Here is a 24,452-nt window from a genome sequence, read left to right as displayed (position 1 = left end):
AACTACCGGCTATGGACATATAATTAAAAAGGGGAAATGGGAATTAACAATTTGTACTAATTGAGAAAAAAAGATGATTTGTCACTGGCACAAAAGCAACCTTCCTAAGGCTAAGTGTCTCTAGTATTTACTTTTTGAGTAAGAACATGATTAGGGCAAGAGCAGGAAAGTTACTTTACTGTGGCACGTATCTTCTATCAGATGCTGTTCCCAGTAGCCTTTGGCAGACTTCACCGCCAGTCAAATGAGCACAACCCTTAGAACACCGCCTCCCCCAACTCCAGTCACTCCTCAGACGTGCCAATATAACACCGAAGGAAACAAAACATAAGCAATAGGCGAGTTCCATTTGCCCTTCAGCAGTCCCTTAGCAAGTGCACTACCAAGGCCGTGGAGTTGACCAGACCCTAAAAATTTCTGTGCTAAGATTACACACACCAAAAGAACAGTCACTGCCTGCTCTTTTACAACAGCACGGAGGAAAGCACAGTAAAACTCAGTAATTCCAAAACCTCAAGGAGAACAAACCCACAAAACATCGAGAAAAATATTTCAACGTTAGCTTTGATAAACAAGTTTAATAATCCACTACTTTACAGGACAGTTATTTAAAAGCTAGGCTTCAACAGAGAAACATTATGAGATTTAAAAGCCAATTTCCCAACCCCTAAGATTCTGAGACTTCAAAAGCCAGGTTTGTTCAGTCTACCAAGTACTGACCAAGAAGTTCAGAGTTGTGGTTTTGCTAAAAACCAATATTGTACACACCAAAGTGAACTGCTTGCTTTTCACACTGTACTCGATCTGAGCACCAACAGTTCTATTTCCAATGAGCATAATGTCCACAGGCAAAGCAAAACACCCAGTTTGATTACTGCACCCCCGCGACCCCAGTGATTATTTTCAGGAAGCACACTTACACCATCACCTCACACCTCCAACACGACCTCCAATGAGATCTTTTTACTACTGACACTGCAACTGCTCTGCAATAAAACTGGTTTTCCCTACCAAAGAACACGGCTATTATGAACAGACACTGGGTGAAAATCCCTACTGAAGAAGCAGTCCAGACCGATGCAGAACTTCTGCAATGCACAACAACTTGCCTTCCATGAAGCACAACATATGACTGCACAGGACTACCACTCTCCCCACTACAGACATGAAAAGTCAGTGCATATACACCACAAATGAAAAATAAACTTGTTCCCTATTCCCAGGAATAACTCAGGAAATTTAAACCAAATAATAAAAAATAGAATTGTATTTATTCAATTTGCGCCTTGGTTTCAGAGAAGTTAAAACAGGTGTGAATCTAGACACAGCACTTTTTCTTCCACGAGTAAGAGAGTAAGTCTGCTATGGCCGTGCAATTCAGAACTGCATTTCATGCCCACTCCATCATATTAATCCAAGTCAGTCCAAACCTGAACCTCCAAAGGAGGAAGAGGAATCCATGTTTTGGAGAAAATGACAGTTAATAAAGCCCACAGCTTGCAAGTTTCACAAGGGAAGAGCAAGCATCTTCACTTCAATCCTGTCCGTGGTTTGAAGAGATGGTGCTCTCTGCTTGCCAAACAGAAGCTGTCAGGAGGCCGAGCTTCGGGCTGTTGGGTGCAGGGCCCTGCCTGGAGGTGATACGAGGTGCCAGGCCGGTTACTGGCAGGCAGACTCTCTGTAACTGCTTGCACCAAAAAAAATTCTAAAAGGTTGAGTCCCCAGAATAATTCACTTTAGCAAAAACAGAACTAAGAAAAAGCTTCGGAGATGAGGCATAGGACCAGGGGAAGAAGCAATTACCTAAGTCGTCAGCGGGTGGGGAAGCCTCCTCTATGGGTACCTCCACGTCCCCCTCTGAAGCCACCCCTCTCACCCCGAAAGTTAGTTCTGTTCCTCTCTCTGCCCCTTTCTCCTCGGCCTGCTGAAGTCCCTCCTCTTCCTCCTCCCCTGGGAGCACCACCTCCCCGGTCAGACTTGGATTTGGGTGGTGGTGACTTAGGCCGAAGTCTCTCAATCTCTTCGGTACAGCCGGTCAGGTGGGAATTCGGAGCTGTGAAGTACGACGAATACGTTTCTGCATTGAAATTGCTGTTTGTGAGGGTGGGTCCTACAGTCAGCCAACCTAGGGAGCAAAACCAGAGTCACCAAAGCAAGAACAAACTTCATGCTTCAAGGCTATTATTGTCTTTTTCCTAGTAAAGTGATTATTGTCTTTTTCCTACTCAAGCGATAGGGACAGACACTTATCTACAAGTCACCCGTACTGAACAGAATGAAAAGGTCACCTCTAGGAAAGCCAGAGTTGTTAAAAAGTTAAGATTTTAGTTTGATATTTCTAAGGGCTTGTTTGTTTGTTTGTTTTATTACACATGGCTATGGGAACATTCACACAGTGCTTTCACAAGCCCCTTCCCCCTCCTTCCGACTTATTCTTACACCACAATACTGTCTTGCAGCCATTCTGGGAGCAGATTAAACCAGATCAGTAAAGTCACCTAGTGGAAAAATAACATCATCCTCCTCCTTCTCCCCTTTTTAAAAGACATTTAAACCTAAATTAGATAATTTTGTCTCCAGAAACCAGTTGTGGCGGTGCAGCCAATAGCACAGCATGCTGGAAACACGTATCTGAAAACCCAACAAAATAACAATTCTGTTGAAGCCCACAGGATATCAAAATAGAGCCTGAAGAGTTAAATTAACCTGTTTATGCACAAACACTCAGTGCGCCCTTCAGCTTCATGAAGTGACTCAAGGCAGGCAGACGTTCAAAATAAGCACGCTCCTATTTCTTTGATTATGAGCTTAAGTAGCATTCGGACATAAAATAGGCTTTAAACCACTGAAAGATGTCAGTGGGAATGTAATTTTCAGTTGTATCATATATTAATGAAGAAAAACGTAGTTCAGTGATCTCAACAACATGCTTATAAAGAACATAAGAATAAAAAAAAGCTAAGATCAGTTCTTTAACACTATCCTCTTTACCCTGAGAATTTACGTAACATTTACGTTGCTTCCTGCACATTTAAAAAAAAAAAAAAAAAAGGCAGGTTAGGTTAGGTTTTCATACTTCACAGAGCACTGTGAGGATTCTGAGATAAGTATAGGATTTAAAGTATGCAATGCAATTCCAGAGTAACCACCAAATTTAAAAAATACAGAATTTGATTCAGAAGAATTTGCCTACAACAGTACTGAAATAACACCTGAACAATGTCTTTCTACAAAGCAAAACAGCCCCCCTCCACACACACACACACAAGTAACCAACAGAATTCAGCCTGACATCATCATTAAAATTCAAGCCAAAGGCCGGTCAAAGAACAGGAGTGGCCAACAACCACTACTCTGTAGTCGTACAAGCAAGAGAGAAACAACACCTCAAAATCTATTTAGGTAACTTATTGCTTGCAGCTTGTATACTGATCTACATCCTATTCCAATTGCAGTGAAAGAATAAGCAACGTTTTTTTTAATATCACAAGTATTAGCATTCACATGCAGCAAGCCTGGCCATGGATGGACTTGTATTCCATTTCTCCTGTCATCTGAACTATTAATCTCTGTGTTACTGTTAAAACAGTGTTACACAACACTGTTAAATCAACGTAAAGCAAGCGCACCTATAGCACTTGCCCCACTCACACCTCGCCCCGCACTTACTTTTGAAAAGGGCATGCTGTTACCGTAAAGTGGCCAGAGACCAACACTCACAGCATCCATCAGTACGTGAAGCATGACTACACTACCCACAGCATGAGGCATAAAGCCTGTCAATTCAAGCATTCGTTGGTACTTGAAAGAACCAGGACTGTTGGACTGTATTTCACATTAGGCTTTAGGGCAGAAATGTCACTGACAACACATACAACAGTTTAAAAAGCTGTCAAAATAGATTTTATTCTTCCATCTGTATTCTCCTGCGGTGAAAATCCTTCATCACTTCTGCATGAAATATGTATATTATATCACTTATGCACTGAAAGGCCCGACCATGGAAACAAATAAAATGCAGTTACCTTCAAAATGATCCATGTATTCCTACGCATTTACCATGCCAGATGCCGCACCCAGTGTAAGACACTGGGTATTCAGATACTGGCAACAGGACCAGCACTAAGCTCACAGGGATTTAAAATCAGTTTACAGAGAGAAATCATGCTTCTGGTGTGGCATGTGGGGAAGAAGAATCTCATCTGAATTTTGTGATACTTGCTGATGAATTAAACACGTAAACAGGGAAAAACATTGGTTAACAAAAGACTTTCTTCCAAACAAATTGACAGAATTGATAGTTGTCATAGACTTTCCAAACAATGCTGCTTCATGACTGACAGATCTTCACATAATCTAAACATGTACCTCCTTAAGATCTATTGTCTGACCCATGACACATGTCTGGAAACCTCCTTAGGACACCGATAAGAATTTTACAAGCAGAGAATTCTGCTACTCTGTCTTGCACATGATAAAGTCATTTCAATTTTTAGAGCTAGTGTGGATTTTACTGTATTAGCGAGTCCAAAAATAAAAGTTTAATAAAAAAAGAAATATTCAGAACATGAACTTAAAAAGACAGAAATGATGCGCTTTAGTATTCCAGTAGAATACTGAATAATTTCAGCATTTATCTTCAATTAGAGATGACACGGAGAAAACAAAAGCTTAAAGGTCTTACTGCTTGAGCAAGTATTTATTTCTAAAAATGAATATTTATAAAACAAAACTTAACAGTAAGCAGTATTAAATTGCATTTTTAACTTGGTCTTGCTCCCAAACATAATAATAATAGAAATCATAACCTAACTGTAATATCGCTTAGTAGGGTTCTATATGATGCTCCTGCAACACAGGCTGAGGATTCACCCTAAGACAGACATTCTTGCTAAGCAAATATGCATGTGAGATCTTTATTTGTAGCAAAATTTTCTACTATTTGATGATGAGGGATAGAACATTAACTAGAGCAGAAGTCACTTTGCTACCATCAAAGTGTCAGGAGAACTGTCAAGTGATGCCACAATCCCTCTGCTGCTGAACTTTAGACTGGTTAGTTATCTGAATGGGAAAATTTCTCCATCCAGTAGATTTTCTCACTCCTGACTAGATTTCCACTACGGACAAGTCACCAAGACAGTTCACCTGTCTTTCTGTGGTATCATAATCCCATGGTGGGGGAAATGGGGTTACATGCAGAAATACAGTGATTCAGTTGGTGCAAGTCCTGGCAGAAGAATGGTGCGTTAGGACTAACCCCTATTGTCTCAGCTTCCATCAGAACCCATCGAGTGGCTTCAGATGAGGGAAGAGGGTTATTAAAGTAAATTAAAATATAACTATTTGACAAAAATAAACATGACAGTTACCTGGTCGAATCGTACTGTCCCTTCCAAAAAGATGAAGACGTCGTCGTCCAAGGCAGAAATGCTCAATGATGTGAAAAATCTCTACGGGTTTTTCTATGTTACCAATTTCAGGCTCTTCTGTGATGATTAGGTCAATATCGACATTAGCATGGATGAAGTCACCATCTGTACTGCGACGCACAGTTCCTTTAATGCCCATGAGGCAGTGCTCCTGCGCACACAGAACAGCACCGGTCACATGCCGCACACACTGCTACAGCACAGACATCCGCTGTTTGAGCACAATGGAGAGGAAAGGAAATTCTAGGCAGAGCAGATCCCATTCTTACATAGAGAAAAGTCTGAAGCATGAGACAGAAGAACAGAACAAGCTGCAGCTAACAAAAGAGCCTTCTGAAAACAAAGCCGAGAGTAGTTTAAGCTATCTGGCTTGATGAACTACACCATGAAGCGGTAAAACTCAAATAAAGGCTAAGGTAAGACATTTGGACTTCTTCAATCACAGCAAAGCCCAAGCTTTAAGTTGGAAAGTCTGACAAATCACCACAAGTGAAGAGAGTACAAAGTGATAGCAAGAGTAAGGGAATAGTTATTAAACATGATTAATACTTGTATCAGCATTCTGATCCTAACTTTATTCGTCCAAATAATATTCAAAGTTCCCAGTCATAGAACAGCCACTGAAAATGAGACATAGTCTGTCATATTGTATCTCTGTTACAAAAGTAGCCTTCACCCTCAGATTCCTTTCTAGAAGATATCACTGCATCAAAAAAGTAAAACCACTATCCAGCTCTAAAGGCACTCTCAGCCAACTCCATCAGCATTAAAAATGTTCTTTAACTGTATTATGCATTGCTTTCCTCTAAAACATTGCAGATCAATTTAAGTTACTAGTATGTAGAATCTATGAATGAGGAATCACTGTAATCGGTACAGGACGAAAAGAGAGTTCTACATATTCACTTCAGAGTTCTGTTTCTAGAAATATTAAGCTCAGATGAGTGATCTTCCCCAGTACCACAGAACACTGATTCACTAAGCACCACCAGATAGCTCTAAAAAAAGTTGCAACAAGAGTATGTAATTATTTCCAGATTTTTGGTAAGCGTTTTAAGAGTTGGTGAATAAATATGAAAGGCAGAATATGTCACCTATCAAATCCATGCAGTTGTTCAACTGTATCCAAGCTAGCGGATTTTCAGACCTGACATTTAACTAAATGAAAAGGCAGAATACTGCTAAGCAAACGACCCATCGTGCAAAGCCTTATAAATCTAGCCTTTAGAAGAACCACCCAAAACATTTTATTTTTGTAACACATGGAATGTCATTCATTAGTACATCAGATTCTATAGCAGGTGGTACAGCAAAAGCATCCATCTAGAGAGATGCCTAAACGTAACAGGCTAGCATTTGCTGTTGTAATCATTGCTGAATACATCTTGCACAACAGACTACTTAGAATAAGCTAGCTCTGTTTTCAATGTTTATTATAAACAGTGACCTCAGCCCAACCCTTGCTCAGTAAACAGAAATTCTGCAATATCAGAAACTATTCTCCATTAAACAAAGACATGAAGGCCCCCCCAAATCCTCCTGTGTTACTTTTAACCTCTCCCTCATGAGTCAGCTGCACATATCTGCAATACTATATGCAATAAGCATATAAATATTTAGAAGTATAATACTGTAACTAATACAACACACTTTCCAACAAACATCAGATTAATATAAATGCAAGACATAGAAAGATTCCAGATATCTTAAAGGGAAGCTTATACTCCTAAAAATGGCAAATCTCAGCCAGAGTTCATGATGTTTAATACTAATGAATGATTAATGCATGTGGAATGAATCCTGAGTTTAATGACACTTCAAACTGTTCAATTGTTATCCAACTCTGTCTTCAGTAAAACTGCCACTGTTATACCCACATATACCCCAAACAATTCTTTATTAATCCCATCCACATTATTCTAACTTTTTGAATAAGATACATTTGAGTCTCTTAGAATACTTGTTTTTCCCTGCACCTTCTTCTACACGTCCTCCACAACACATCCCTAAGAAACTGTTTAATTTAAACCAAGCTGACCGATTCTGTCACTTGTGCACTACAGCCATCTTCAGGAAGTTGGGAGATGCTGACTGAGCTATGGTCCCTAACAGTCCTCTACCTGGTTCAAGCTCTGGGTGCATACCTACACGTGTGTATTTAGAACCATTAGCCAGTCTTCCAGAGTTATTTTTTATGACTACATCTATTTATAATCTACAGTTTTAAAGACTTCTTTTGACAGTAAATTTAGTCAAATTCTACTGCTAAGTTTAGTTCCACTCAAAAGATGTTCCTCCGCTAGCAAGTTTTCTCCTCTAACCTGGAAAGGAGCTTGTGTTTTACACAAAAGGTATTGCTAACAGCCTAACTAGTTATTTACCATTCACCCATAACCAAAACAACCCAGAAGCCAAAACCACTGTAACGTACAGTAACATTTTCTATTCAGTTTCCATCTTCCCTCTCAGGATTTCATTCTCATTCCATCGTCAATCTATGAACCCTCCTCAGCTACCTGCATTTCAAAAAGGCTCAAATGAGTAGCACATTTTAAAAGACCGTAATGGAGGTTTACCAAGCCGTGTTAAATGTAGGTAAACTTCTATACCTCACACTGACTAAAGTCAAGGAGGGGACAGTTGTTCATCATTCATCCTCTGAATATGTTTATTTCCATATAACGTACTTTGCAGAACAGAACTCTAAAGTTCTCATGTACACCTTCTTGAAAGCATGTCACCAACTGCCACAGAGCACCAGGTGTTTCATTAGCACGAAGAGACAGGATGGGAACAGAGGAGAAATTGAGCCAAACCTTTACCTTGGTTCTTTGGAAAACAGCCTTAGGGTCTAGAGTCTTGGTCTTTCCAGGATTGTCCTTATTTGTTTTAATCCAACAAATGTCCTCACATCTTCTGTAACCCCATTTGCGTAGACACTAAATGTTATGGACAGATAAAACAGCTCACACTACAGCAAAAACTTAAGAAACCTAAACTGAACACTCATGTAGGTACTTGAGTTTTCTTAAAGAACTGCTGGAATAGAAATCTGTCCCAGATGAATGAAACAGTTTACTGGCATGACTGTACTGTTTTGTCAAGCTGCCCCCAAAAAATAATAAGGACAAGTTTTATGCGTACATTGACTTGCCTACAGAGCATCTTTTTTTTAAAAAAAAAAAAAAAAATCTAACCACTGCAAAGATCCCCTATGGAACTCTGCACTCATTTTTACCTAGTGAAGCTTAAATTTAATCAAAATCAGTCTGAGCAACATCATGATTAGTTGCCTTGGCCCTGTCTCCACTAACACCTGCACTCTGGCAGTTTTTCACATCAGAGTAAAATTCTATAAACAGGAAGATGAATAGTCTAAAGCTTTTGCCATCATTTTGTGGTTTTTCCTATATCTGTAAAAAACAAAACAAAACATACCAAAAAATTATACATTATTTTTTAATCCTTAACTCCTGTAAGCGTAGTCTGAAAGGGAGGAAATCAGGCATTATGGACTCCAGCTCATTTGGCTACTGCTGTGTTCAAGAACTGTCCAGCTACTATGCATACACCTATGACTAAAATCAATCTATCTGAAATAGCTACTTTAACCAACCTCAGAACGAAAAGCAGACAAAGAAAACAGGTTAGTAATCACACGTTGTCCTTTAACAAATGCCATATTGTTTTAATACACTGCTCAAAATAAGCAAAGAATGTTTCAGCACAACAAGAGCCAATAAGAAATTCCTACTGTACCATCCCCAACACAAGCAGTGCTACCCCAGCATATAGAAAGATTATTCTAAAACTCCAAGATCATATAGGGAGGTAAAACTTCGTAGAGCTCACCAAGAGTAAACCTATTTAAATTCCAGGTGTTTTCTGAAAATAAGTAGTGCTACGCACACAATTTTATCTCACTTTACAAAACAGTAGTACTTTCTACTAGCATGAATATTTCAGGAAGAAAACTATTCAGACTTCTGTTAAAAAAAAAAAAGTTGTAAATACACTCAACATGGCAACCTACTCCTATAGCAACATGCATACATCAAAAACAAGATGGCAGTACAGCTTTCTAGACCCTACAGAATTCTGCTTCCTCACAGTCACAGCGACACATCTGGAAATAAACAGTATCTAAAGAGAAAATACCAGATACACTTACGTTTATTTAATCCACTTCATATTATATATCCTCTACCACAGTAACAAAACATCTCTCAGCAGTTATAGTTGAGAATTCTGTATAGAAAAAGTCAACGATAAAAATAAACTCTTAAGCCTGTCCCCAATAAATTGAATTAAAACATTATCTTACCACTCGGCCAAGATCCAGACCCTCGCCTGAACCGCACCACAGAAACACAAATGACCTTGGGGCTGCAATTTCTTCAATTTCCAATTTCATGATCTAATAAAAGTAATAGTAATAAAAGCATTTCTGGATTAAATATAAATCACCAATTGTATGAGAAAGTATACTTAATAAGTGTTAAAGCATTATCACAAAAACCATCAGGAAGCACTTCTATTAAAGATGTTAGTCTGTATACCATTCATGGCCATCCTCTTAAAATTGTTTTTCAGAAAGTACATTGTAAAAGTTACCTTACCAGTACCCAAGTGCATGTTTTCGACAGAGCTGATGACCAGCTTAACTATTAGCAGAAATGCTATCTGTACAGAAAATTCTAGACTTAAAAGACTAATACAAGCCACATGATTTTTTTTGTTCCCCAAAATTCAGCTTCATTTTATCATTCCATTGGTAGCAAAAAGAGCAATAGTGCTCCGTTTCTTATCAGCACCAGAGTTACTTACATTAAGCCCGTGACAGAAAAAAAAAAGCTTAATTCCTATTAGTGTATCGGAAAGACAATCTCTCTATTTTCACTTTCAGGAAAAAAGCAGCAAGAATTTATCAGGACAGTGGTTCAACAATGACAAATGAGTAACATTCAGGATGAAATAACTTCAGATGCAATGCATCTGTTACTCATTACAAGCTGAAGAGAGTCATCTGTAACTTGCTGACACATCAAATCAAGCTTCATTCAGTGCCATTGTGAAGAAAAATAATGCAGGAGAAACCATTCTAGGAGGATATAGCTCCCAACTAAGCAGGTGACTCCTGACTCTAACACTTCCAGTTTTTCTGTTAGGACAGAATGTTTCTTCCCTGGGCAATGCTGTCAGGCACGGCTTCTGCCTGATGTGACAGAATGGTTAACACAGAGGCTACTTATTGCTTAACGTGCCACTACCTAGTCTCTTATCACAGGTATGAATGCCTTTGTTTTCAAATTCATTCCTTAAAGGTGGACCGATTTTTAGTTTGTTCTCACGATCCTTCAGTTTGGCTGACTCACTTCTGAAGTCAAGCATGTGCAGGTTCCAGTCTAAGGACAAACTAAATCTAGTTTGAAGTAACACCATCACCGCCCTCCCCCAAAATGCACTGAACACAGGTAAGAAAATCTCAGCAACAACTGCTTCAATCTACTGATTCACTCACTTCAAATTTGCTGCTAACGCACAGTCCTGCATACCTTTTAAATAGGGTCTTTAAATAATAGGTACTTATTAATTTCGTATTCCCACCCTTATGCCTGAACACAAGAATTCCTGACATGGTTATGCAAACATTTTCTTTTACTCAGCTGTTCCTTTCTACTACAGATTGTCTGCTTTGTTGCAAGGGTGGGGTTGTTTGGGTAGGGTTTTTTGTTTGTTTTTTTAATGAGTAAAGCATAGCTACATAGAGCAGAGCCAATTTATCACTATTTGACATTAGCATTACAAGTTTTTTATTCAATGCCCAAGTGAAGGAATTCTCTAGTTCAATCTTGAAGGATACGGCAATTTGGCAGCAGGTTTTGTGTCAAATTGTTATGCTTGATGACATCCAGCACTTCACAGCCTCCAGACCTCACCTTGCTTTTCCTGAGCTGACTTGATTGAGAAATACAGAATGGAGTTACTCATCAATACATTCTGAGTGTTTCCTTCTTTACAAGCATCTACATGCATTACTACAGAAAGAACTTTAAAATCTTTTCTCTAACTCAATTCTCTGCATACTTACTAGAGCACAACAGAACGAGAGCACCATCAGTGATCTCAAAAAAGACCACATCTTGCACATTAAGATTTCTCCTTGCTTGCAAAAAGGGGTCAGAAATCAACATGGCTTCAAAAAAAAAATAAAATCAAAAACTTTGACATGACTGAACAGTTAGGGAATACATAAATAGGAGAAAAAAAATTCCACAAGTAAGGTGTATCTATTTTGTTGGGCTTCTCAGGATTACAACTGGGTTGATTGTTAAAATTTCCTACTTAATCAAAACCTCAGAGAAAGGATGTATGTCAGTGAAGTATACTCATCTACTCTTTTGACTAGAAGACTAGCATATTAAAAAGCACACCTTAAAAATTTGAGAATTTCAAGAAACAAGGGAATATTTACAATGGATATTCTGAATTTCAACAGCCAAAAACAAATACAAAACACATGGAATTTGGGGGTAGGGAGAAAACCCACTATTAATAGATTTAAGTTTTCAGCCAGGCTCAGTGAGAACAAAAAGGTGTACTTAATTCATTAAACTCCTCTAAGAAAAATAAAAAAAGGCTACACAGATAGTGTAGGCATGCATACAATATAAAACTTAGTTTTCATAAGAATCTAGACTTTTCTTTAAAAAAACAAAACCAAACCCCCAACATACCCCATTTTTCCTTAAAACACATCTCTAAAACTTCCTGATACCAAATTAAATCCTCAAATTATTTGCTTAAGTACATGTAAGAAATCCTTTCCACTACAAGAAAAGCACTTACATCATCCCAGGTCCAGCATTTTTCATTGGCAGTAATGCCAGTCTCTCGGTAGTATTCTTCTAGTGGTGGTTCCAGAAGAATCACATCAAATTTGGACTTCAGTTCCCTAATATCAAAAGCTTCCAAGTCTGCTTGTAAATACCTGTTCAAACAAAAGATGATAGATTGCTTGGACAAGTTATAATACTGGTTTGAAAACTGTACTCTACACAGCACTTCAGTGTAGCCAGTTAAGAGTAGGGTGTCCTGCCTAGTTCATATAGCTCAAATACACTAAACCCAAAGAAGATGCGTAACGCATTCTCACTTAACCTAGGCTGGATGCTGTTGCATTATATGTTTTTTTTAAAAGCAGTCTTTCTCTCAATAAACAGGTTTTAGAATTCTAATTTAACAAGCAGGAAACAGATGCCCACAAAGACTGTACAACAATATCTAGTACAGAATCACTGACCTTTCTGTACATCCATGGACTATATAGGAGAAAACATCAACATTTGAGAAGCAAACACTCACTGCCTGGCTAACAGACTTCTAATTTGTTTCACTTTGGGAAAGTGGCATAGTTTTAGAATTGCCATTTATTATATGTTATGTTCAGAAGACTATGAATACTGGAAGTGTGGTTATTTTTCATATAGTAGAAATGTATTTCTCTATCCCTGTAACAAAAGCATAATTCCCGACACACAATGATTTTATTAAATACACACTCAAATGCACTCTTAAAACTGGCCTTCACACCTGCACACCAGTCACTGCTGTATCACTATAAAAAAAAAAAAATTACACTGCCCTCCCATCAATATCTTTCACCTTAAAGAAGTGAACTAGCAGACCACCACCTCCCCCTTCCTAACAAAGGGTCTGGAAGAGATTATTATTCCGTAAGTGTACTTGGTGTTATCAGAAGGCAGCATTCGATTACTCTTTTTTCCCCTTCTGTGCTTTAAGGCTAAGAGTGCCAAAATGCATCTAACTTCAAACAGCAAACTGAGTTCTGCAGTTTGTATCCCAGTTGTTCAGACAACTATTTCAGAGTTTTTCAAGTTACTATCATGAAATAATGCTATTTCACTCTGTACAGATTAGGACTACAGTGCCTAAGAAGCATTAGTTTCACATTTGGATAGATTCAAATTCTTAAGAGTAACATGCTGCATGCTTACACCGTCTAACGTTCAGCAAAAACTCAGAGGTAATTTGAAGTTAACAGGACACATCATTTCCAGCCAGCCTAAAATTTTTTGAGTCTTAAACTATGAAATAACACCTGATACTAAGGTAATAGCTGAACATCATACAAAAAAAAAAAAAAAGCTGTTACAAGAACAACTAAAGCTATACAAAGAGGACAATTCTGTAACGTTTTTCTTGTTATTGTAAACTGATTGATATCACAAGATTCACAGTCATACGATGTTCTTTTAGTCCCCAAATTAAAGCCTGCAGCCCAATCAGTTGGCAGTTCAGTCTCAAAAACCAAAGCTTTAGATACTATAAATAATTACACGCTGGAAAGAAAATCTATTTATATACTATTTTAAACATCTAGACTAAACTAACAAAAACAAACTGATTTTATTCTTCTGAAGTTTCAATTGATTAATTTGTATATACAAACATAAGTAGAAAACGTAAATTCTGAGCAGGTGCTAAAGAGAGAGATTTGCAAAGCAGACAGCTAACTTCAAACAGGTCTGGAGAAGAAAGGCATTTTCCACAAGAACACTTACATGGGAGGAGTGTTAGACTTAGATATCAGCTCATCCTTCAATCTGATGAGCTCTCTAAGTTTTGGATATTCTTCAAACCTATCTGCTAAGCCTAAGAAGAAGAAAACATGAAGTTAGTAACTGCTTACTGAGTAAATCTGTATCAATTAAGCACTGTCCAGTATTCTGAACAGGTTGAAACGTTAATACTTAGCCTCATTTCAATTTTTGTTAGAACAAACCAAACCCTTCAAAGCAGTTTTTTGTTCAGTACTTCACAAAAACCTCCTGCCTTCACCCAGTTAATTACGGCTGTTACTGAACGTCACGTCTATGCTCTCATCTTCTCTAGAGCACTACAGTGACCAGAACTTCACAACTCCTTTTGGCTGAAGGAAACAATCTTTCATTTAAACTTAAAGTACCGGAATGATGAGAGAAAGTTATTTTGTTATCCCCCCATTAGTTTATATTAAGATCTAATTAACATTCATTTACAGAATACTCTTATTTAATCTTTGAAGACTATTTCTAAGATGGCAGCTGGGGTGTGGCTGGTTCACTTAGGCAACCCTTACGTTGAGATCTGGTACACTCCAGTGTCAGTCACGAAGATTTGACTACACATATATTTATTAATTGGGTTCCTACACTTAGCTTTATGATGTTAATTTTCAAACCTTTCATGTGTACAGAATGCAGAAGGGAGAACCCTAATTAAGTTTTCTGGAGCAAACTTAAAAAAATAAGAAAAGAAAATTTTTCAGTATATTACATTTTCCCTCAAAAAAAGTAAGTAGAGGCAGTATGCTTTTGTTTTTGCTAGCAGTAGGCTCAGCACAAACCAAAAGGTACCATTCCCACCTCCCAAGCAGTATCGGCTCAGCTTTAGGAGGAGTTATTTACAAAACTTCATGTTCATTTAAATTTACAACTTTCAACGGTCCTAATCCATGGGGGAAAAAAACTCCACCCAACCTCACAAACCCTACAACCCTTCATCCCTCTCCTTATTTGAATTCAAACTTCTGAACTCCCAACCCTAGCATTGCCCTGGTAAACGCAAAGTTCTTTGTATCTAACCTTATTATCTCTTATTACACGTGCATAAAACATACAAATTTTATTTTCATTCTTTTCCTTAAATACATAACATCTTAAAAACATCACCACGTTCTTCTGATTTCCACTCCTGTGCTGCTTCCAGCCAGTACAAGTCAAACATTCCTGACCACCAGTTATGGAAGCCAGTTAGCAGCAGCTAAGCAACAGATGTAAAAGAATTTTCAATCAAGATGACTTCAGTTGGTTTATAAAAAACGAACCAAAACAAAACCCACAGGTCTTCCTCTCTTCCAACAGCAACATCAAAAAGATAAAACCGGGTGTTCTGGAACCACTACTTCCCTACAGCTTTTTGTAGCGTCATGTCCAATTACGAAGTGGCACCTAAGCAGTTTTGATCATCATGTAGACTATGTATGCTAACCAATATGCAATTTGACATACCTCATCTTTAATAAAGGGTCTAGACTAACTGCTGCTGACATGTTCATTTCCAGATTAACTCATATAACGATTTGTCCTGTCCCTTCCCAGTTCTTTATGCAGCAGAGAAGTCAGAGTAAATAACATGTGCTGCTATTTCTTTGTACTCACCTTATTTCAAAGAACAGTGTGTAACTATTTCAAGTACATACTGTGAAGCCCAGATACTTTTCAGATAAGAGACATAACTGAGTCAAAACAGCTCGTTTTTCATATTAAACATCCAGATGTGTTTCACACAAGCATTCACAAAATACAGAGAAGAAACAAACTAATGCCTCAATAGGCAAACAAAACCTCTTTGGGCTGGCATCTATAAACACAATATATGTGTGTTGACAATCTTAAACTTGATAAAAATACAGAGAACTGTTGCAGAAAAGTGTCCTGCTTTTTTTAAAAACCAAGTAACTACCAGGCACCCGCTCTGGGAAATAGGACCAAACTGTACCTTAGAGTTCTAGAAAGATTAAATTCAGGCCGAATAAAGTAAGATTTCAGTAACAAGTTCAGTGATGGCTGGATGGACATAAAGTTAAAAACAACATCCTCTAAACTCAATAATATGTTGGGCCTTCTAATAAGTTGTCAGCAATCACATAATTTAGCTGGTAAATATTATCCATATCACTTACTGACTTAAATGTATTTTCCATACTTTACATGCTACATGCATTCTTGGCGGAAATACAGTCCAGGAAACAGATGAACTGCAAGTCAGTTATTCAGACTTCCAAAGGTTACAAGATTCACTCACTAGATTGATCTACTTTCTGGAACCGAAACAGCTTAGTTTTGAAAAAATCTTCCTGGTTAAATACTTTTAAATAAAACCAAGAGTAAGAAAAGCCCTGGTAATAATCACCTCCTAACCAATTAAAAAGAAAATAATCCATATAAATTTATATATTGATATGTATGCATACAGAGAGACAAAACTATGAAGTAGACAGTATGCATATCTACATTTCCCAGTAACTGTAAGGAATTAAAAAAGGGGAAGAAAAAGAAGTGCTACCGAATAAATGAGTTATCTTCAAACAGTTACTGACTACGACATACCAACATCTCTGATGAAGTTCTGGGGTCTATGTCCTGTATCCACAAAGTGTTGACAGTAATCGTTGTGTGGATTTAAGCTCTGAGTACCCTGGAGAACAAAAGGGAGTTCAGCGAGAGCAACAGGAAGACACACTTCATGTGTTACTCGGACAAATGAGAAAGTAACAGATTTTTTTTTTCTTTTCAACATGCCTTTATAAGCTATGCTAGCCAAGACCACCATTGTGTTTTCAGTTCCAAATCAGGCCCACCGCTACCACAGCTCATTGTAAGTTGACACAGATCTCTAGTCAGATCAACAGAAACACTAGTTACAGTCTTACCTTTCACAGAAAAATTCCGTACTGGTGAATTCCAGTCAATTACTTCAGCCTTTAAAGCTGTATTTCAAATATCATCAATTGCAGAAATAGTTTAACACAACTATGCCAGCTTTGACTAGACTTCTAATTGCAAAAGAAGCTCACCTTAAGAAAGGTACTGGAATCTTTGTAAATCTCTTCTTCATAGGGCAAGTTCTCTTCATCTTGCTGTAGCTCTACTTCATCCTTGGAAATAAAGCAGATATTACAAGTATGCAAGATCATGCTGTTTCTTTCCTTATTACAATTCTGCTTCTTAGGGAAAAAAGTGGGCTGTCTACAAACAGAAGTCTCCTAAAACAGCAGAGCATGAACAGTTCCAACTCCAGTTTTGGAGGGGGAAAAAAAAATTACCTATTCCTGAAAAAGTCTGCCTCTCTCTCACTAGTGAAGAGAGTGTTATAGGGAAAGGCCTTCTGAAAGAAGAATAAAATAAGAAACCCTTCATTTCTAGACTGCAACAATGTAGGCAGTGCTTTACAAGATGTAGAACTTTTGATTTTTGTCCCCCCCAAATTTCACTCCTTGGACTAAAGCAAATGATATATTTTGTTTAAGTTCTTCTGTAGTAGGACCTTTGAACATTTATACCCACTCAGTTATCTCTATGTTCCAGTGTTAGCAGCTGAAACCATCTTCTCTATACAAATCTGTTAAAGTCCACACTTTGCAGAAACAGCACATGGTACAAGACAGTATTTCATTTGGACTGTCCCTAAAAGTAACTTTAAAATTCCCATTTTGCGGTCTAAAAATTTACAGCAAACAGGACTTGTATTGCAATCTTTTTCCTCAGTTAGTGTCACCAACCATTTGTTCATTAGATTTCTGGAATTCAGAGATCTGTCACACTGACATACTCTGAACATCCAACATAGAACTCGGAGAGAACAGAAACAAAAAGAAGACCTGTTTCTTCATGTCACTTTCTGTTTTCCCATTGATCCTAAAACAACCCAATATATATATTATATATAAATAAAACTGAAGAACCACTAAATAATATCATCTACCACATTTTCGTAGCATGCATATGCTCTTTAATACATAACTGATTACAACAGAAATCTTAATCAGTTAATACAGTGCTTCATGTGAGGAGAAAAGCAGTTTGAAGGCTGAAATCTTAAAAAAAAAGACATTTTAACACACTGAAATAAAAGGAAATATGGAGAACCAGATTTCTCATAGAAAAGAACTCAACTTCTCCCCCCTAACACACATCTTAAGTCAAAAGATGCAGAGAAGAGGCTATTATTACTGCTGCATTTGCCCTACGCTACATAAAGCTGTCTGAATGCAAAAGTAAGTGTTCTCCCTATTTTGATGCCTCTAGCTATCGTAATCTTAAAATAAGCTCTGTGTTGTTTCCAAATTGGAGCTCTGAACCAATTTCTGAAATGTTTGCTGTGACTAATAGGTCACAGATTCCCCCTCCCCATTATTCAGGTGAAGAACTTACAGACACAGTCTTTTTGTTTGTTTGTTTAACCAGACCAAAAAGAGAAACACTACAACAGTGTTTAACAAGGAAAAGGAATGCACAGCAGACAAGTAGCAGCAAGTGTTATTCAGGCAAATAAAAAAAAAGCTGAAAGCTTGAGTTTTTAGTAAAAACTGCTTATGCCATCATAAGCTTACACCTGTTTCCCCTCTTCCATCTTCCTCTAAATCTCAGCCTTCTTATGATAAGCATTTGTTAGAACCTGCTTCTGAGTCATCCCAGTTCTCCATGTCTTCCTAACTGATTAAAAAAAAAAAAGTCTTGTGGTCACAAACAAAAAACCCACACCACCAACTTTTAAAGGTAAAAGGACACAGTCAAAGCAGATACAGAATGAAATTAATAATAATACAAGACACCAAGACACTAGGTTCTTCTACATTAATCATTCTTATTTTCCAAATCTGGTATCTTGTTGCCGAGTTAGGGAAACAAAACCTACCCACAATATTCAAGAATAAAGTTTTTCCAAATGACTACAGATACATTAAGCAATTATCATGATTCAACCAAGTAAGAGATTTCCCGCCTCCAGAACAGTGGCATGGAATCATTCCAAGCTCACAGGCCACTGCTTGCAGAAACAAAGTAAAACAGGGCTCTATCAAATCAGGCTGGCAGACAGCAAATTCGAACCACAGGTATTTTTGTACCTCATACAAAGTTAAAACTCTGGAGCTCTTTGCCACAAAGCACTGTTGATACCAGACATTTACACAGGTTCAAACAATTGAGTAAATTCACCTGGGGAAGGGGAGAGGTGGAGCAACAATCACTTATCTCAGAAGGCTATGAAAAGCCTGCGAGCAGCAGCAGGTAGTCTAGTCCCATTATCTGTCACTTCCAAATACAGACCAGGGAGCTCAACTAACCCCAGTGCAACTGTTACTGTTCCACAAAAACAAGACTATTGCAGCAGTTCTTTAAAACCACAATTTAGCTTTCTGACCTTCATATATCCATTATTCATTTTTGCCAATAACGCATCTCTTACCCTATGTCCTACCTCTGTGGTTTGTAATAGAGAGTCAGGCTCCAAGACAGAAGTCAAGCTCCCAGCGGGAAGCTTAACAAGCAGCCTTTCTGCCCTTTCTTTCCATATTAGCCTGATGCTTATTAAGAACCATCACTATAAATTTACACTTATTCTACAAAAAAAACCCAACCAAAACTACCACCACAAAACCAAAAAATATAAAACTTCACCTTTTTTGCATCAAATGTTCCTAAATGGCTGAGAGATCAACATACTTCATCTTTCATCTCAAAAACTGCTCTCACACTTCCTCCATGTAATGAAACAGCCAACATCACTGTTCAGCCCTCTCTCAAAACACCAGCATCAGGCATTTAGGTGTCATCAGCTCACTTCACTTTCTGCTTGGAACACTGGAAACTGACAGAAACCCTCTAAAACACCCAGCTGCATTTGTTGAGAGATTTCAGGCCCACATCCACACACTCTACCCCTGCAGACCTTGCACCACCACACTGCACTGCAGTAACAACAATGTTGTATCTTCACAGTAAACCGTCTTCACCAGCAATGACAGCCAGATGCTCAGGCTCCAGCTGGAGCAGTTAAGGTTTGAGGGCACATTCATTTCCACCAAACCTGAAGTTAGGGCATAAAAATTTTAAACCGCTTCAGAAGGATTAGCTGATACCATCATGTAGGATTCAACACTGCAAGTTAGGGTTTGAGAGACATATGACTCGCTTTACACTGGAAATACTTAGCTCTAATTTTCCTAACAAAACTGACAAACTTGCAATATTTGTCTGTAACATTAATAGTTAAGTCTCTTATTACTTTTGTCTAAGGAATATTAAACACAATCCAATACGGCTTGATACCATAAGGATTTAAATTTTTGTATCAGTTCATATTACAAGACTCAATTTAAACAGGCTCAAAGTACTAATGAAAAAAGTTACATAAATACATATGGGATTTTATGAAGTTATCTCCTTGCCAATAGAGAATTAGCAACATCTGCAGAAAACAGCTGATGACTCCACTATAGATGTTCTGCTTGGGGGTTTCAAGTTTCTTAAATCTATTCATCTGCTCGACTGAAGTTGCTCCAAGCTAGTATTATTAAAATATTCTTCAATTTCAACAATATAGCAAGAGTCTAGCCACTTGCTAGTGGTTACAGCCCACCTCAGCCTAAGTCTTCTCTGTGCTACCACAGAAAATGTTAACGATAAGATTCATACGCTTTGCCAACTGAAGTGATTTATCCACATTTTACAGAAAAAAAAAAAATGTTGTTTAACCACATACCTGGTGAAGGAGTAAAATAAACGGGTATGAACTATTCACTAATGAGAACCTAAGAACCCCACTTTACAAACAGTGTGTATACTCTGTAGATCCCCTCTTTGAGATGGTGACTTCATTGGTTTGCTAAATAAGATGTACAGACTAACACTTAGCATGTTAAGAAGAATGTCTGCCCACTTTTAGATAAGACTTTAAAATTTAGTCATTGAAAATGTCCTGTCGTACAGTAACTTCTTATTTCTTACTAAAACAAAATAGACATTATTACAGAAGGATTTATAAACCTGAACACAAATGTAACAGTACCAAGGCCTCATATTTCAAAAATTGCTATTTCTAGGCACCCAAGAGAACAGCAGACATTGCATTATTTCATAAATGCACTGGCCTTGATTCTGCTTAACCACAGAAGCAAGGTTACTAGGACAAGGAAAAAAGAGAGAGGGAGGATATATGCTGCAACAAGATCACAAAGAAAATCAGAAAGACAGCTGTATCACAATTGTGCCTTTGTTTAACCTCCTTTATCTACTACTCATCTCGGACAACGCTTTTGGACAAGCATTTCAAAAACGAAGGGCATGCGAGTTTGACAACCCTCATACTTCAATGACCATGGAGGCACTCTGTTTTTGTTTTTTTAAACTGAACTTTTCCTGGATGTTCTGGATACTTAAAGCACACCTCAAACCAAGCCTCCATTCCCTTAGAATCCCTTTTTTCTTCCACTCATCCAGAACTGCATTCCTTTGCACTTAAGGCAGAAGAGACCCTCAGCCTCCCTATATCTCATCCAATGCCCTGTGTCTCTTGCTAAATGCAAGCTTTTCTTCTGACACAAAGAAATTCTGGTCAAGACTTTTTTTTTTTTTTTTTTTTTGCATACCCAAGCGCACACACACACTTTACCACTTCTTCCCACACAAGAGAGCCAGCCATGGCACACTGCCATTCCCTGTGGGCACTACCACCTAAGCCTGCCTCCTCCTTGGAGCAGCCCTAAACTAAGCCTCCAAACATCGGGTTCTGGTGCGTGGACAGTTCAATGCATCTACGCCACGTCTGAAGAGAACCACTTTGCATCTGTGCCCCCTCTCTTAGATCTCTGCAGTGGAAGATGTCAAGGGAGATGCCACTGAGGGACATATATTTTAAAGTATCAAAACACATCGCATTCATTTTTATTACACACACACATTTTATAAGTCCTTCAGAGAAAAGTAACTTTTTCCTTTTTTTCTTACCTTATATTCTTCAATTTCTTCCTCATCAGCTTCTCCCTCATCTGGGTATTTGCGTTTTGCATTTGGTGCAGAAGTATCATAAGCAGCCCTATAAACATCCCAAAAAAATCATCATATAAAATAGCTTCTCTCTCCAGAGAGAGCACTTCAGAAATCTTTGATAATCTGCCTTGACTACGTGTTTCTGTTACAAGTTTGAAACTATTCTGAAATCCCATGTATAAGAAGTTGTTCCTCTCTTGGTATATTTGAGACCAGCAAAACTTCTTAAGGACAGGATTTCTGAAAACAGGTATCTCTCTTCCACATTTTTCTGTTCTAAAAAGTACAGCTTATTTTAACCAAAACAGTACACCTACAAATTTAAGCCTGATCACACAAGAAAATTGCTGTTATGCATTGAGAATTAATAGGCACTAGCACCTCCGTCCCACGCGTGTCTGTTATTCCACAAGAACTTTTAAATAAGTTGCCCCATAACCGCTCTTCGCAAAAGTATAAAGGCTCTAGGACAACACAGATTCTATACATCTCTCTATAAATCTCTATCTCTAGACCTACAGAGGCTATAGATACATATAGCTGTATCTGTAGATCTATAAAGGCTATAGATATAGCTGTATCTCTAGATCTATAGAGGTTATATATATATAGATATATAGCTACATATCTAGATCTACAGAGCACAGATACTCTAAATTCACACCTCAGTACCTTTTTAACATAGGAAGCAAAAGCTAGCCTCGATTTCCAAACTGCTATTAGAAGCGAATGACTAAAACTATCACCTTATTCAAAATACAGATTTGATGAGTACTTAAAGCATTTACTTTTACTGAATTGTATGTTTTCAAACAAACGGTAAGATTTTATTTTGCTCTCTGGAGCGCAACCTCACCCTATTTCAAAGGCTTGTGTTACTGTTCAGCCCAGGAACTCCACACTGGTACTGACCTACAGGTTTCTCTCGTTTCAGCGATCGCCCGCTGGTCATCCTTACTGTTCAGCACAGCTCCGATACTGTCCGCGTTTTCGGCTCCCAACTGAAGAGCGGGCGAGACAAGTTCAGTGACTACTGATTAACAACCCCCCCCCAACGGTAACATCCAGGAAGCGCACGGGCCACTCCTCACACCTGACACACCCCCGGACCGGACCGGACCGGACCGGACCGGCCAGGCCAGGCCAGGCCCGCCCGCGGGCGGGAGGCCCCCGGCAGCCACCGCGGGGCTGCGGGGCCAAACGGAGTGGCCCGCCGGGGCTCGCCGGGCTCCGTGGGCCAGCGGCAGGACCGCTCTCTCCCGTTACCGACGGCCCCCTCCCGCCACCGTCGGCGGAACCGTTGCACCTGAGGCGGCGCGCGCCCGCCAATCGCCCCCTCCCCGCGGGGAAGGGCGGGGCCCGCGCCGCTCCAGCGGCCGCGGCGGGGCCTGGCCTGGCGCGGGGGACAGCCCCGCCGCCGCCGCCCGCTACCTGCTGCGCCAGGAGCTGCCGCCGGAGCTTCTGGCGCTCCCTGATCTCCTGCAGCCGGCTGTTCATCGCCCCGCCGCCGCCACGGCCCGCCGGGTTCCCGCCTGCGTCACTTCCGTCCTCTCTTCCAATGGGGCGGCCGAGGCGGCCGCGTGACGCGCCTGTCGCGGCGGCCATGTTGGTTGCGGGCAGTAAAGGCCGGGCCGGGCCGGGCCGGGCCGGGCGGGCAGCGGGGCTGCCCCACCGCTCCGCCGGGCCGGAGCAGCGGCATCCGGGGCAGCGTGCGGGGCCCAGGCAGGGAGGCAGCGTTGCCCTTGGCGGGGACGGCGTACCGGGCCTGGGGCGGCCGGGGAAGGCGCGGTGGCCGCTCTGAGGGCAGGACGGCTCTGAGCTACGTGTTGCCCTCCAGACGGAAGCCCCGCTGCCGAACTCTTCGGGTGCCACTCAGCAGTCCGTTTGCCTATTTTGATGTAATTTTAGTGGTTTTTTCAAGTATAGGTGTGAAATCCGTTTTCACTCAGCCATTGAGGTACGAGTTTCATCGCTCAGTCCAGGCAGGCAGCTCTGCGGAGTCTTGGGAGAGCTCTTTCCAGCGCCATTTGTTCTCCAGGGCATTGTGCAGCTCTGACAGCTGATGGCAATTTGTTGCATTTTGGGGACCCACGTGTTATTTTTATGTACGGTGGTTGTATGGTCGCTGTCTCTTGAGGCCAGAACGCTACTTCTACACATCTCTCACCCAAGTACACCCTTTATATCCAATTTCAATATCCAACGTAGTTACTTTTAGGTTAACCTTTATGTTTTGCCGACATCTTTTTGAGGGAGTTTTGCAAAATCTTTAAAGGATTTTTCATCTGATTTTTTGTCTCTTTTGTGCTTCTTCCTTCCCCCCCTGTTTCTGAATGTGCGTAATTTATATTGCATGCTGATTTTCATTCTGACAGCTATTCATACGAAAACAAGAATGAAGATT

General features: G+C 39.5%; 1 protein-coding gene across 2 annotated transcripts; it reads right to left on the bottom strand.

The window, feature by feature from the left end:
* Positions 1-1,249: 1,249 nt before the first annotated feature.
* Positions 1,250-23,589, bottom strand: METTL14 (methyltransferase 14, N6-adenosine-methyltransferase non-catalytic subunit). Of its 2 annotated transcripts, XM_075420892.1 has the most exons (11): positions 23,480-23,589; positions 22,961-23,049; positions 22,007-22,094; positions 17,074-17,154; positions 16,607-16,694; positions 14,018-14,108; positions 12,282-12,423; positions 9,757-9,849; positions 8,255-8,371; positions 5,373-5,583; positions 1,250-2,125 (listed from the first exon to the last, which is right to left on the bottom strand). In XM_075420892.1, exons 1-11 carry the CDS (start codon positions 23,543-23,545, stop codon positions 1,812-1,814), a joined length of 1,380 nt encoding a protein of 459 aa, XP_075277007.1. In that variant the 5' UTR covers positions 23,546-23,589; the 3' UTR covers positions 1,250-1,811. The 2 variants fall into 2 exon arrangements, with proteins under 2 accessions (XP_075277007.1, XP_075277008.1); XM_075420893.1 differs by lacking the exon at positions 8,255-8,371 and having other exon boundaries at positions 23,480-23,567.
* Between the last annotated feature and the right edge of the window lie 863 nt (positions 23,590-24,452).

Source organism: Opisthocomus hoazin, chromosome 5 (genome assembly GCF_030867145.1).
Source record: "Opisthocomus hoazin isolate bOpiHoa1 chromosome 5, bOpiHoa1.hap1, whole genome shotgun sequence".
Lineage (NCBI taxonomy): Eukaryota > Metazoa > Chordata > Aves > Opisthocomiformes > Opisthocomidae > Opisthocomus > Opisthocomus hoazin.
This window is presented reverse-complemented; position numbering and strand designations above follow the sequence as displayed.